The 15,943-nt window shown below is 35.6% G+C and overlaps 1 protein-coding gene across 1 annotated transcript in view; it reads right to left on the bottom strand.

Annotated features, from left to right (window-relative positions):
- Positions 1-15,943, bottom strand: part of MOSPD2 (motile sperm domain containing 2) — a 61,222-nt gene that overhangs the window by 8,645 nt on the left and 36,634 nt on the right. Inside the window, exons 8-13 of the mRNA XM_008573187.1 lie at positions 13,015-13,139; positions 9,716-9,892; positions 8,945-9,057; positions 5,923-6,019; positions 4,634-4,730; positions 4,080-4,209 (exon numbers count right to left, since the gene is read on the bottom strand). Of these exons, the coding sequence (XP_008571409.1) occupies positions 4,080-4,209; positions 4,634-4,730; positions 5,923-6,019; positions 8,945-9,057; positions 9,716-9,892; positions 13,015-13,139 (739 nt within the window). The remainder of the gene's footprint in view (positions 1-4,079; positions 4,210-4,633; positions 4,731-5,922; positions 6,020-8,944; positions 9,058-9,715; positions 9,893-13,014; positions 13,140-15,943) is intronic.

The raw sequence follows: 15,943 nt of genomic DNA, 5'->3' as shown, positions 1-15,943 counted from the left end.
GAATACTACTCTGCTATTAAAAAGAATGAAATACTGACATTTGCAACTACATGAATGGACCTGGAGAGAATTATATTAAGTGAAACAAGTCAGGCACAGAAAGAGAAATATCACATGTTCTCACTTATTTGTGGGAGCTATAGAATAAATAAATAAATACACAAACAACCGGGGGGGGGGAGGGGGGACGAAAACACAACAATCACAATTCCTTGAAGTTGATACAAGAAGCAAACAGAAAGGAGATTGTTGGGAGGGAGGGGCAAGAGGTAGGAGGGAGGGAGGTTTCGGTAATGGGCCACAATAATCAACCACATTGTATATTGATAAAATAAAATAAAATTAAAAAAAAAAAAAGGAAATTTCACTGTCAATGATCTATCTTGTAAGCTCAGCCTGTCCTAGAATGGTCGTAGCAAAGGGATTTTAAACAATGCTCAAATGTCTCCTATTAAAAACTCCAAAACAAACAACCCCTTTGTCAACCATATTCCCCCTTCCAAATACTACTGCAGGTCCCTTCCTGACCAGCCAAACACTCAGCACAATTTTACTACAAGTTAAGCATCCCAAATCCCAAATCCTAACTGCTCCAAAATTCAAAACTTTTTTTAGTGCTCATATGATGCTCACAGAAAATGCTCATTGGAGTATTTCGAATTCTGGATTTTTGGATATGGGATGCTCAGTTGGTAAGTTCAGGAATACCTTGTTTCACTGTTTCACTTTATTGCACTTTGCAGGTACAGTGTTTTTTACAAACTGAAGGTATGTGGCTATGCCGCATTGAGCATGTCTACTGGTGCCATTTTCCCAACAGCATGGGCTTACTTCGTGTCTCTGTGTCACATTTTGGCCATTCTCATAATATTTCAAAACTTTTCATTATTATTATATCTGTTATGGTGATCAGTGATCTTTGATGTTACTATTGTAATTGTTTTGGGGCGCCACAAGCCGCGCCCATACAAGACAGCAAACTGAATTGAGAAATGTTGTGTGTTCCGACTGCTCTACTGCCGCCAATCCCTGTCTCTCTCCCTCTCCTCAGGCCTCCTTATTCCCTGAGACACATTTTGAAATTAGAACAATTAATAACCCTACAATGGCATCTAAGTGCTCAAGTGAAAGTTAAGTCACATGTCTCTCACTTGAAATAAAAAGCTGGACATGATGAAGCTTGGTGAAGAAGGCATGTCGAAAGCCGAGAAAGGCCAAAAGCTAGGCCTCTTGCGCCAAACAGTTAGCCAGGTTGTGAACGTAAAGGAAAAGTTCTTGAAGGAAATTAAAAGTGCTACTCCAGTGAACACACCAATGATAAGAAAGTAAAACCGCCTTATCGCTCATATGCAGAAAGTGTAGTGGTCTGGATAGAAGATCAAACCAGCCACAACATTACCTTAAGCCAAAGCCTAATCTAGAGCAAGGACCTAACTCTTCAATTCTTTGAAGGCTGGGAGAGGTGGGGAAGCTGCAGGAGGAAAGTCTGAAGCTAGTCAAGGTTGGTTCATGAGCTTTAAGGAAAGAAGGCTTCTTCATAACATAGAAGTGCCAGGTGAAGCAGCAAGTGCTGATGTAGAAGCTGCAGCAAGTTATCCAGAAGATCTAGCTAAGATCATTGATGAAGGTTGGCTACACTAAACAACAGATTTTCCTTGTAGATGAAACAGCCTTATACTGAAAGAAGATGCCATCTGGGACTTTCATAGCTAGAGAGGAGAGGTCAATGCCTGTCTTCAAAGCTCCAAAGGACAGGCTGACTCTCTTGTTAGGGCCTAATGCAGCTGGTGATTTAATTGAGGTATATACATTGTTTTTTACACATAATGCTATTGCACTCCTAACAGATTACAGTGTAAACATAACTTTAAGATGCACTGGGAAACCAAAAGATTCATATTACTTGCTTTATTGCAGTATTTGCTTTGTCAAAGTGGTCTAGAACTGAACCTGCAATATCTCTAAGGTATGCCTATATATAATGTAAATATTCCAAAATCCTAAAAGATCTAAAATCCAAAACACTTCTGGTCCCAAGTATTTTGGACAAGGAATACTCAACCTGTACCTCCATTTCTTCAGCATCTGGGTCCTCTCTCCTATGTGGCTCGTGTCATCTGAAAGTGCTCTCTGTAAGGTCATCAATGGCCTCTGTGATGTCACCACCAATAGGCACTGCCCACACCTCATCCTTCCTGACCAGTGTGGCAACACTTGGTACCACTGGTCACATCCTCCTTCATGTAAAGTTCTCTTCCCTGGGCTCTGATGACACGACAGAGCCCCACAGCTGGTTTTACTCCTAACTCCCTGTTAGATCGTCCTCCTCCATTTGGCCACTAAATATTCCTCTAGGCTAGGTCTAACTTTTCACATCTTGCTGGGACAACTGAAATAACACTTGTCTCCCTGGGCCCACTCTGTTCTCTTCCACCCTATTAACTACAATGCAAACAGGATGATCTTGTCAAAGGCAAATCAGGTTGGGTCACCGCTCTGCCGCTGCTTTTGTGATGGTGACCAAGCTCCTCCTCTTGGCCCCTGCCTGCCTCTCCAACTTTCTTTCTTACCTTGGATCCTCTCAATCTCTGTTCCAGCCACATCTGTTTTCTCTCAACCCCTTTTTAGACCAGCCATGACCATCACCAGATTCTCAGTTTGTCATCTATAAAGTGGGAAACATACCCCCTTACATTGGAGAGTTGTCCTAATGACAAAAAGAATTAATAAAAGTAAAGCATTTAGAACAGTGCTGGCACATAGCAAGCTCTGCTTCCGAGTAAACTGTGTGTCACTGTGTTCCCTGTCCACTCACCATTTTCTACACAGCCCCCAGAAGAATCCTTTTAGAAAATAAGCTGAGTCACCTCACAGCTCTGCTCATTGTTGATTAATAGTTTCTCCTCTCAAACTCAGAAGTCCTCACTATGGCCATGATCTGGCATTCTACTATCACTTTGTCCTCATTTCCCCAATTTTCCACCTTTATTGGAATCAAGTGACACTGAACTCCTTGCTGTTCCTCACACAGGCCACACACACTCCTTTTTCATTTTTTGTTCCCTCTTCCTTCAAAGTTCTTTGTCCAGTTATCCATGTGGCTTATTCTCTTATTTCCTTCAAGTCCTACAGAAATGTCATCAGAGTGGCCACACTTAACTATCCTATAAACTAGGGTTTCTCAACCTCGGCACTACTGACATTTGGGGCCAGATCATTTTGGGGGATGGGGGCTGTGCTGTGCACTGCAGGAGGTTTAGAATTGTGCCTGGGCTCCCTCCACTAGATGCCCATAGCACCCCATCTCTCAGTCGTGACAACCAAAAATATTTCCAGGCATGGACAAATGTCCCCTGGGGGCAAAACTAGAAACAGCCCAATAAACCATAATCTCAATTAAAAAACCAAAGCAAAACAGAACTACAAGACAGCCTTCTCTAGTCTCCCTTTCTTTTCTATATATCTTTTCAAGGCATTTGTCACAACCGGCCATACTTACACACATGCACATACATGTGTATACCTACACACTCACAAGTTTTTCCACTCTTAAATAGGATTATGTCATACATATTTTTCTGTGACTAGATTTTTTTCTAATAATATATTTTGGATGTCTTTCCATGTCAGAACAGACTTACCATACTTTTCTGAATGGCTGTAGAGTACTCTTTAGTATGTATATACTCAACTGTATCTCACTATTGCTTTACTGGTGACCATTTAGGTTCTTTCTTTCCAATTTTTCACTATTAAAAACAATGCAACAAACATTGTAGTATGAAGGGTGAGCATTCCTACACGGGGAACTGCTGGGACAAAGTATCTGCATTTGTAATCTGGACAGATCCAGACTCTTACACTGGCCTGCAAGCGAGTTTCTGCTATTAGCGACCTCCTTGAGCAGCTCTAGTCTCATTCTTCTGGGCATCCCCAGAGTCTTGCAGGACACCTGGCAACACTGGACGCTCCGATGACTGCCAGACTCAAGAAGGAAAAGCCACTGCTGAGCCCATGGGGCACATTTCTCTTTCTCATTCTTCACACCACATTTGAGAGCCTGTGAGTAAAAAGCTTACCTATGCTCCATCACTTTGTTTCTGGGAACTTCTTTCCAGAACTGAGTCAATTCTGCTGGACCCGTGCCAGATAACTGCTCCATTTCTGCGGCCATGATCAGAAAACGGTCTTGCGCAGAGACTGTTAAGCCTGCATTCCAAGAGGGTGATTTAGCATATAAACAGAAACCTTTCTAAGGGGTTGAATATGTAGCTTAAGGCATTATTCTAGAATACAACATTAAAGAAAAAGAAGAAAATGGAACTACCTTAAAAAAGGAAAAAGATCTAAAAAAGGAGTTTTATTTTTTTGAAACTCAATTTTAATTGGTGTAGGTTTAAACAATTTTAATTGTTAAAAAACAATTATATTTTAATGCTGGAAAGTGCTTTAGAGACCCCTTTGACCACTTCATTTCACATGAGAAAATAGATATCTAGAGTAAGGTGAGGTGACTTACTGATACTCTACTCTGCTAATTTATAGATTCCAGCCCAGCTTTGCTGACCCAGTGCTCAGTCCCAGGTCCACAACCCCCCACCATACCTGTCATGGCCACCATGTGATAACTCACCCCCGTGGGGAGACACAATGATATCAACTGATGCACCTGGATCACAGCTGCTGTTGCTTGGCTTTACTCTGTATTTTTCTGGAGCAGTTGTTCTCACCTGTTTATAAACACAGCAGTCACATGATAACCTTCATGCTTTTTGGGGGGAAACTGCTTAGGAATGACTTTTTCTTTTTTCTTAAATCAAGTTGATAATCAATGAACAAAGAGTTTATAAAACAACCTTGGTAGTTATGCATAGAATGTATTTTCCCCACCAACAGGAAGAAAGCATCTCAATCTATCTAAAAAAGATACTTCTCAGTTCAATTGTCACTTTGCCTTCCTCTTAAATAAAAAAATTAATCAATCTGTTTTATACTGTCTGCTAATCGGCTGAATTTTATGATGCAAATTCACAAACAGAATAAACATTAGATTGTATGTTACAATAGTTTTCAGAAATTAAAAAAAAAACAGTAGATAATCAAAGCATATCCAGAACACATCTTAGTGGTTACATCTAAATTAAACAGATTTAGGGCCGGCCCGTGGCTCACTTGGGAGAGTGTGGTGCTGATAACACCAAGGCCACGGGTTTGGATCCTTATACAGGGATGGCCAGTTAGCTCACTTGGGATAGTGTGGTGCTGATAACACAAAGTCAAGGGTTAAGACCTCCTTACTGGTCATCTTTAAAAAATAAATTAATTAATTAAACAGAAGATTTAAAAAAGGAATACCTACAATATGGGGTGGTGGTCGATTCAATCGTGTTATACTACTTAATGCTCAGTTTCAGGTTAGTATCCAACATGAACTACACTCCAAAATATACCACCACACTTGAAGGAAAAACACACTTTCAATTTTATAGTTTTATGTGTCATTATTATTATGAATTAAATTATTCATATAATAAAGAGTGATTTTTCTTGGGCTTTTATTTACATAAACATTAAACCCTGGGATTAATTTTTACACTAGCCTATTACTACACATTAAAGATTGAGATACACCTGATTTGAACATCACAGATTGCACACAGGTATTGATATTCAATGTAGTACCCCACAGATATATACAATCATGTTTCAACAACAATGAAAAATTGAGATACAGACTTCGGGAAGAATTTTAGATAAACTATGCTGCCTGATTAGAATTAGAAGTCAGTACAATGTGCCTAAAAATACCATAAATAAAAACACTACAAATTCAAAATTACCAATCTTTCAATTAGAATATATCTAAAATCACTTTCCATGTCAAATTTTCACAAATAATTTATTATAATCTAGGATATTTACCTTAAATGCCACTATATTTTTAGTTACATTTGTCAACACTATTAAAGTTTTCTTCTCTCCAGATTCTGTACCTCCAAAATATAGTTCTTCCGCTGGGCTAGGTAGTAACAAAAATATAAGGCATTTATATTACTCAGAATAAACAACAATCTAATCATTAGCTTGAAGAAAAGTATTTAGTTAATACTTTATGCTCATCTGTATAAAGAGATTTTACCAAAAAAGAATAAAAAACAATTACCTAATACAATTTTGTATTTTAATCTTACTGATTTAATGTATGCTATATAAAAAGTCCTGTGGTTTCCCCCAATATTAAAAGCAAAATAGGAAAGAACAGAAGAGAATCAGGAAAATTCTGAATTAATCTTAAATCAGCACCATGTTAAGGTGCATTATTTAAACTCTTTGGAAGGTTATAGATAATAATCAAAGCAAAGAAGGTATTGCTGCTTCAACTTTACCTAATTACAAATAGATTTGAATGGGGCATATTTTTATATACTGACAGAGAAGAACATAATTTAAAAAGAAAGATCATTAGGAACATACTTAAGTAATAGAATAATTTTTTTTACTATACAATAACTTTTCTCAGTAGTAGGGAAGAAGAAAACTAAACACAGAAATAAATTTGGGATGGGAACTACAGGGAGAACTTATCAAACAGTAAAGTCGGTGAGCTTCAAAATTCAAATTTTACTATCATTGGCCAATGTAATGCCCATGACCTAAAATTACTACTTTAGCCAAATTGTATCAAGTACCTCAAAAAACAATGGGAAGGACAGTGCTTTTGTTTTACATAAAAAGGTGAATAACAACTAAGGGGAGTTTTCAGATAGCCCTTGACTTTGAGATACATCTTTAAATAGATTCATTTTATATCAGGAATGTCTGCACATTAGGGGTATTTATTAACCTAGAGCATATTTTTAAGAAAGAGCTCTTCCAGAAAGGCTTTGCATAGCTTGGACAAGATGGTAAATTAACATGGTTGCTGGCTTCCATTCAGAGCCCAATCTTTCTAGTCACAGAAAAGACAGCAAGGCTATATGTCTCAGAACTGCTCTCAGTAACCACAAAAACTGAGCAGCTCCAGGAAGACAGATGTCGGTTGGGTCCTTGTGCATGTGTAGGAGCAGTCTGTGATTTTACTGGGGGCAGAGACAGTGCCCAAAGTGCAGCCGAGAAGCTGTCTTGCTCCAGGCTGGCTTTCTCCCTAGCCTGCTCTTCCTGTCATACCTCTACACTTATAAGCTAGGACCTATGCTTTTGACAGGCCTCCGGGGAAAACATAGAATGTGCACTTCCCAGACCAGGACAAAAAAAAAAAAAAGTGGAAACAAACAAACTCCAAAGGGAGGAAATGGCAAAGAAAAACCATGGAAGATAGAAAATGTATATGCTTCTCACTCTCTCTCTCTCTCTCACACACACACACACAGATGGTGGAGATAAATCCAAATACAACAGTAAATCAAAACACAGAGTCTTCAAAAAGTTCAAGGAAGGATTTCTATTCTTTCGTTTGTTTTAAAATTTAATTTTAATATTTTCATGTATCTACAATAAATGGAAAACAGGACAATAACACATATGGAAGAGGGACTAAGAATTAACTTAGTGCTTTAGGAAGAATTGTAACAAATGCTAGTTATAGAGCACTTATGTGTCAAAAAACATTCTTCAGGTTTTTACAGAGATAATCTCCTTTAATCCTCACAATAATGTCTTTTTAATTAATTCATTTTTAATTGACATATAGATGTACATATTTACGGAGTAGAGTTATATTTCAATATATGTACATAATGTGTGATGATCCAATCAGGGTAATTAGCATATTCATCATTGTTAACCTTAATAATTTCTTTGTGATGAGAGCATTTGAGGTCCTCTCTTCTAGCCATTGGGGAACATATGATAAATTACTGTTAATTATAGATGCCTAGCACTCTTGTATACCACTAGAATTTATTTTTCCTGTCTAGCTGTAATTTTGCATCCATTAACCAAGCTCTCCCTATCCCCTTCCTCCTCCTCCCCTTTCCAGCCTCTAGTAAGCACAATTCTACTCTGTACTTCTATAAGCTCAACTTTTTTTTTTTAGCTCTCACATGAGTGACATGTAGTATTTATCTTTCTGTGCCTAATTTTACTCAATGTAATGTCTTCCAGGCTCACCCATGTTGCTGTGAATGACAGGATTTCATTCTTTTCTATGGTTGAGTAGTATTTCACTATGTATATATTGTATTATCTTTTAATTCCATTTTTCCATGAACTTTTTGAAGTATCCTCGAATATGTAAACAAACCAATCTTGTCATTAGACAGAATCTCAGGTTATATTTTCAAAAAGTCTGTCTATATTGTTCATAAGAGACATACCTAGAACAGTTACACAGAAAGGTTTCAAGTAAAGAGACAGAAAATGCTACATTAGATCATAAAGTTGGTGTGGCAATATTAACATAAGGCCAAATAGATTTACCAACCAAAAGCATCATCAGCGAGAAAGAGTTTCTTTACACAATAATAAAAGAAACAATCCTGAATCTTTTGAATCAAAGACCCTAGGCAAAAATAGATACGTGCTGAAATTTGGCTTTAGTCACAAACTTATTTTTCTATTTCACCTTTGGCTTCTGGAAGGTCAAATTGACAAATGCAATTTCAGTGTCATTCCTGATAACCCCGAATTTCTGCAAGTCTAACAGGATCAGTAATGTGAGAAAAATACATGTCATTCAGATTTATTGTTAATATATGAATATTTACTTTTATCATTTCATGTGATGTGTGTTGAGAGCCCTTTAAAAACACTCAACAGAATAAATAAGAAAAAGTAGCTAAAAACACCCACTATGTCTGGAAACCAAGGCAAGCCTTCAGATAACCCTTGATTTTGTACCTCTACAGTTTCAAAAACAGCATAAAAGTTTTCTTAATTTTGTGGCTCCCTCAAGATGATCAAGATATGTTATAAAAGTATAGCTAATTAAAACTTCAACTATTACCTGATGTGTAACAAGGACCCTTTAAACACACTCAATGGTTTCTTGAAAGCTTTCATCTTTGAATCAACTTTTTCATGTTCTTCCACTTTGGAAGTAGGTTCGGTTGGGTTACTCTAAAAACAGAAAAAGAAAGAAAAGATAAAGAAATTTTAGTTTCACACTGACAGTTGGGCAGGTCATTAGGTCAAAAGTAAACATTATTTTGATTCAATCCAAATTAGAATCTTTGACACAGGCTTATCACATCTAAATGAAATACTTAGCATATATTAACATGACCATTAACATATATTGGAGTGCTTATTATATAAATAGGTCACGTAGAAAATATAACATGGTCCTTCCCTTAAGAGTCTTTAAATTTATTGTAAATTATAACATTGTATTTATCACTCTATCAAGCCCCTGATTACTTGTAAAAAGAGTGACAACTAACGCTCTTTAAAAAATGAGATAGAGAAAGGAACTAGGTCAAGGTAAAATTTTAAATTAATCACTTTTATTTTGTATTAGACAAAAAAATACTTTAGACAAAACAATTCCTTCTGGATACATTTTGCTAATTTTTATACAAAAGCATGGAATCAGCCTTTTATACACTAAAGTGGTGCTACTGGTCAGCCAGTCCCGTCCTTCCTCTTTCTTTTTACACACAAAGATGTGGAAGGGCAGCAAATTAAGTGAATTACCCAAAATCACATAGCCAGCTAGTGGTAGAATTGGGGCTAGACTACAGCTTTTGATTTGATTTCATTTTATTCATAAAATTACCTTTTTTAGAAGAGCTGTTTGTTCTTCATTAGAAATTGTTTCCAAGGTTTCTTTACCATCACTTTCTATATCTTCTTTACTTGAAGTTTCATCCTCACTAGTAATAGGCCCATTCTCACACAATGGTGTTTGGAAGTCATCGTCTACTAGTGGTGGGTAGGTATACTTGAAAGGGTCCTAAAAGAAAAGAATTTTATGTCAGCCTGCTAACAGGTGGGTAGAGAAATGATTCTCTTAGTAGGTTTAAAATTTATTACGCTGGTCAAGAAAACAGACTTAGACAGTAAAATTTAAAATAAAGGAAGCATTTCAAACCAGAACAGAAAAGAGCAGTAAGTGGTGTGGAACAGTTGGCTAACCATCTATAAAAGAATCAAATTCGATCTTTAGCTCACTCTTTACGCCAAACAGAATTTCAGACGAATAAAAGCTTTAACTCTGTGTGTGTGTGTGTGTGTGTGTGTGTGAGCGTTTGTAAAGCTATATGAGCTCCAGAACAACACAGAAGATTAAAAATAAAAAACAAACAAAAAACCTAACTAGGCCTTTCTACACATAGCGCAAAACCTAGAAGTCATAAAAATATTGATAAGAATTGAGCACACATGAAAATGAAACATTTCTGAATGGCAAAAAGCAAACAATACCCAATCAACCAACCAACAAACCAACCACCAAAAAAATCCTAAAACAAAACACATAACGTTTTTGTTTTTTGTTTTAAAAGTCACTACTGGGAAAATATGTACCACACACATCAGAAACAAAAGAGAGCTTTTGTTAATATATATAGATCAATCAGAAAAAGACTAACAAACCACCAGAATAAGAGTAATGATAGAGTTCACAGAAAAAGAGAAGACTGCCTTTTGAATCATAAAAATGCTCAATATCACCTATAATAAAACAAACGCAAATAAAAACCACAATAAAATATTTTTCACCTGAGACTGGCAATGATTACAAAAATGAGAATACGTGGTGTTGGCAAGGATGCGGTTCAAGCATTCTCACACATTATTGGTAAATGGGCACAATCTCTTTGGAGGGAATTTGGTGACAGCTATCAAAATTAAAAACTAAATATACCCATTGACCCAATGACTTTATTTCTAGGAGTTTATTCTATACATATTCTTGCTGCACCCATATATCAAGAGCTATTTACAAAGATATGCACCACAGCAATATTGGTAATGGCAAAAGATTAGAAAACAACTAATGATCCTTCCAAAGAGGACTGATTAAATAGATTATGTTATATCCAACCACACAATGAAATATTCCGCAATAGTTTAAAAAATGAGGTAGGGCCGGCCTGCAGCTCACTTGGGAGAGTGCGGTGCTGATAACACCAAGTCAAGGGATAAGATCTCCTTACTGGTCATCTCTTAGATAGATTAGATAAGATAGATAGATAGATAGATAGATAGATAGATAGATAGATAGATAGATGATAGATAGATTGGATGGATGGATGGATGGATGGATGGATGGATGGATGGATGGATGGGATGGATAGATGGATGGATGGATGGATGGGATGGATAGATGGATGGATGGATGGATGGATGGATGGATGGATGGATGGACGGATGGACAGATGGATGGATGGATAGATGGATAGACAGATAGACAGACAGATAGATTAGACAGATGGATGGATAGATGGATAGATAGATAGATAGACAGATAGATAAAATAAAAATGAGGTAGACCTCATGAATCAATATGGTATAACCTACAAAACAAAGGCTGTGGAAAAAGCACAATTGAACAATATATATGGTATGTGTAAAGAAGTGTAATGGATAGACAACCCTGGAAGGATAGAAAACTTGTTAATAAGAGTGATTGCTTCTAGGGAGTGGCAGTCGGCCCTGATGTGGGGAAGGAGACCTACTTTTCACTGTACTATTACTCTTTTCAGTCTCTGGTATTGTTTACTTAAAAAAAAAAATTGTATGTATTGCTTTTTTGAAAAAAAAAAAAAAAACCACCATAAAAATTTATGTTAAAAAATAGTAGTCCTACTATAATTCTGAGCACAGTCCTGAAGAAATATACCACTAACAATAGAGAGGGGAAATAAAATAACCTTCTGTACATGTAAAAGTAGAAATCATTTTTACTAAACACTATTAATTTTAAGATAGAATTTTATGGGCAAATTATTAAAACTGACAAATCAAACAAAATTGTTTTTTTGAACTTAAGCATAGTACCTGAAAAGAACCGTACTTGGTTTTTCTAGGTGAAAATGTAAAATATAAAGCCTCAGAACAGGAAAGCAGCAGACTTCAAATAAAAAAGTATTGGTTCAAGTCTTTTCTAATCAAAGAAAACAAACAGAAGGACATACCAAAACTTTTTGTCTTGCTAGTCCTTCGTTCTGGTTGAATACAATTTTGCCAGGTGGGCATAATACAAAGTAGATTGTAAAAATCAAATGACTGAAATATTATCAAGCTAACCCAAAGCATACCAAATCCATATATTTTGGTTTATCAAAAAAAAAAAGTCACTACCACAATTAAGTTTCATTGTTATGTAATATTGAAAGTTTAACATGTACCCACTTATACCTGATCTCTTATTTGTAAACACTAAAAATCAGTTCAAAAAAATCTTGATAGTATATGCTTAATAATATCTTTTAAATTAAAGACTGCTGAAGAGCAAATAATCTGGAAGCAAACTGAAGACACGTCAAAAGGAAATCCAATAACTTATGGTTCATCTCTAGATAATGGAATAAAGAGAGCTTGACACATTGATTTGGAATGATCTCTAAGACAAGAAAAAAGAGCAGCATGTGCAACAGCATATGAATACACAACCTGTTTAAAAGAGATGGGAGGGAAGAAGAATTAAATATACTTATTTGCTTATGTAGGTAATAAATATCCCTGGAAATTAATATAAGAAATGCAACTGGGGAGGGGAACAGGGTGGCTGGGGACAAGAGTAGGAGGAGACATTTTACTGAAAACTTGTTTCTCAATACTATCCTGAGTATTGAATACTCTTCAGTTTAGAACCATGAAAATATACAAAGGTACTTTAGAAAGTTCACAGAAAGATTGTTATTTTTCCAAGAACTTTTTGAAGTACCTTGTACTACTTATTCAAAAAAATAAAAATGTAACAACTTTAAAACTTAAATTAAAAAAAAAGTCTGTAACCACTGCTTACTATTATAGGGATATATGTGATCTCTCTTTGGATGTTATGATATTTTTCCTAATGTGCCATTATCCAGTATTATTTTGTAAAGAAGTTTCAAGTACTGTACTTACAGTTCCACCCATGTGGGGAGGCAGGTATTCGACACTGACATAGTCCTGGACTTCATTTTTGCTTGTAAACTTCAACAAACTCACTGCTTCTGGACCAAGCCAGGTTTTCACGATTTTGAAAGCAGCTGAAGAAAAAAGTCACTTCATTAAAATCCTTTCAATTCTCTTTTTCAATTACTTTATTGTATGTGCTAACCCAGGTCTTCTAAAATCAGTTTGGGCTATAATCTGTAAATATTTATCTTGACGCTGGCATGACACTTGACATGGCATGACAATTAACATTCTCTAATTCCTGTAAGTGTTTACATTGAGATGGTCCCTTATGGGTTTCAAATGTTCCATGAAGACTCAGGAAGATTAAATTACCCTGATGTTTATTAATAAACTTATCAGGGTTTTGGCATTTGAACAAATCCATCAACGATTCTACGTACTTAGATTTCCAGACACTCAATCAAACTGTAATGTGATTCAGGGAATAACTGCACAATAGTATGGGAAAGGTCATTTATCTTATGTTCTGATAAACTCCCAATCTGAAAAGCCTTCTCTCACATGGCAAGTCAGGAAGAGAAAGTGGTAGCCCTCCTCATTATGGGAGTAAGCTGGACCCAGGCTTCTTTCCTATTCCTAAACTTCTCTGCCTTTCCCTAGGCCCTGCAGTTTATATAATTGTGGGGAACTTAACAAAATCTACAAGAATAAACTGTTATCAAACACAGCTGTTTAGTAATTACAATATTCTGTCATGCCATTTCTTATTTAGTTTCTTAAATCTTATTTCCATTTTGACATTCTAAGCACATTTTTAAGAAATAAGGAGGAATACTGCATTAAATTTGTAAAATTGTCAATAAAAAAACCCAGGAAATAAGAACAGCATGATAAAAATTAAATGGTAGTTCAGAAAATTAATTTTTGCTTTGGCTAACTATGACTTAAGTTATTTTTTTACAAACCACTTAAATTTTCACTAATTTCAATTTTAAAAGTTTGTGAGTTGACATGTTTGATGTTATGCTACTTAAAGTGCTAAATCTAATTTTTTAAAACAGGTTGATTAAGGTATAATTTACATACCAGAAAATTCACCCTTAATACAATTCAATGGTTTTTAGTATATTCATGGAATTGTGCAACCATCAGCACTATCTAATCTTAGAACATTTTTATCACACCAAAAAGAACACTCACTCATTAGCACTCTCTCTTTCTCCCTCCTTCTCCCAGTCCTTGGTAATCACTAATCTATTTTCTGTCCATGGATTTACTTGTTTTAGACATTTCATATAAACGGAGTCATACAACATATGGCTTTTTCTACTGGCTTTGTTCACTTAGCATGTTTTCAAGGTTTATCCATGATGATGCACGTATCAGTACTTAATTCCTTTTTATGGCTGAATAATCTTTCATTTTATGGATATATAATATTTGTTTATCCCTTCACCAACTGATGAACATTTAGATTGTTTCCACTTCTTGCTATTATGAATAATGCTGCTATGAACATTTGTGTACAAGGTTTGTGTGGATATGTTTTCACTTCTCTTAGATACATACTAAAGAATGAACTTCTGGGTCATATGGTAATTCTGTTTAACTGCCAAACTGTTTTCCAATATGGCTGCACCATTTTACATTCTCACCAGCAGTGGATGAGGGTTCCAATTTTTCCACCTCCTCACCAACACTTACTATTGTGTCTTTTTGGTTATTACCACCCTAGTGGGGATGAAGTAGAATCTCACTTGTTTTGACTTTCATTTCTCTAATAACTAATGATGTTGAGCATCTTTTTATATGCTTATTGCCCATTTGTAGATCTTCTTTGGAAAGATGTCTATTCAAATGTTTCACCCATTTTTAAAATCAGGTTATATGTCTTTTTATTATTGGGGTTGTAAGAGTTCTTTATATATTCTAAATATAAGTCCCTTATCAGATGCATAATTTGTAAATATTTTCTTCTGTTTTGCGGGCTGCCTTTTTATCTCCTTGTTGGTGTCCTTGAAAGCACAAAAGTTTTTAATTTTAATGAAGTCCAGTATATCTATTTTGTTGTTGTTGTTGCTTGTGCTTTTGGTGTCATAGCTAAGAAACTGTTGCCTAATCCAAGTACATGGATTTACTCCTATGATTTCTTCTAAAAGTTTTAGCTCTTACATTTAGGTCTCTGATCCATTTTGAATTAACTTTTATATATGATATGAGGTAGGGGTCTGACTTCATTCTTGTTGTCTCTGAACCATTTATTAAAAATACTTCTTTTTCCACTGATTTGTCTTGGCATCATTGTCAAAGTCAACTGACCTTACCGCTAGGGTTTATATCTGAATTCTCAACTCTATTTCATTGATCTATATGTTTATCCTTATGTCTGCACCACAATGCCTTGATTACTGTGGCTCTGTAGTAAATTTTGACATCAGGAAGTGTTACTCTTTCAACTTCGTTGTTTCTTTCAAGATTTTTTTTTACTACTCTGGATCTCTTGCATTTTCATATGAATTTTAAGATAAGCTTGTCACTTTCTGTAAAAAAGGCAGCGGGGTTTTGACAGGAACTGCACTGAATTAGTAGATCAATTAGGAAGTATTGCCATCTTAACAATATTGAGTCTTCCAATCCATGAACAAGAGATGTCTTTCTATTTACAAAGGTCATCTTGAATTTCCTAAAATGGTGCTTTGTAGTTTTCAGTACACATTTCTTGAGCTTTTTATTAATTTTATTTCTAAATATTTTATTCTTTTTGATGCTATTATAAATGAAATCATTTTCTTAAGTTCATTTTTGAATTATTCATTGCTAGTATATAGAAATTTGACTGATTTTGTGTTTTGGCTTTGTATCCTGCAAACTTGCTGAACTTGCTTTTAGTTCTAATATATTTTTGTGTGTGAATTCCTTAAAATTTTCTATA

Source organism: Galeopterus variegatus, unplaced genomic scaffold (assembly GCF_000696425.1).
Source record: "Galeopterus variegatus unplaced genomic scaffold, G_variegatus-3.0.2 Scaffold888, whole genome shotgun sequence".
NCBI classification, from domain to species: domain Eukaryota; kingdom Metazoa; phylum Chordata; class Mammalia; order Dermoptera; family Cynocephalidae; genus Galeopterus; species Galeopterus variegatus.
The sequence above is the reverse complement of the archived record's forward strand: the minus strand, read 5'-3'. Positions and strand labels throughout refer to the sequence as shown.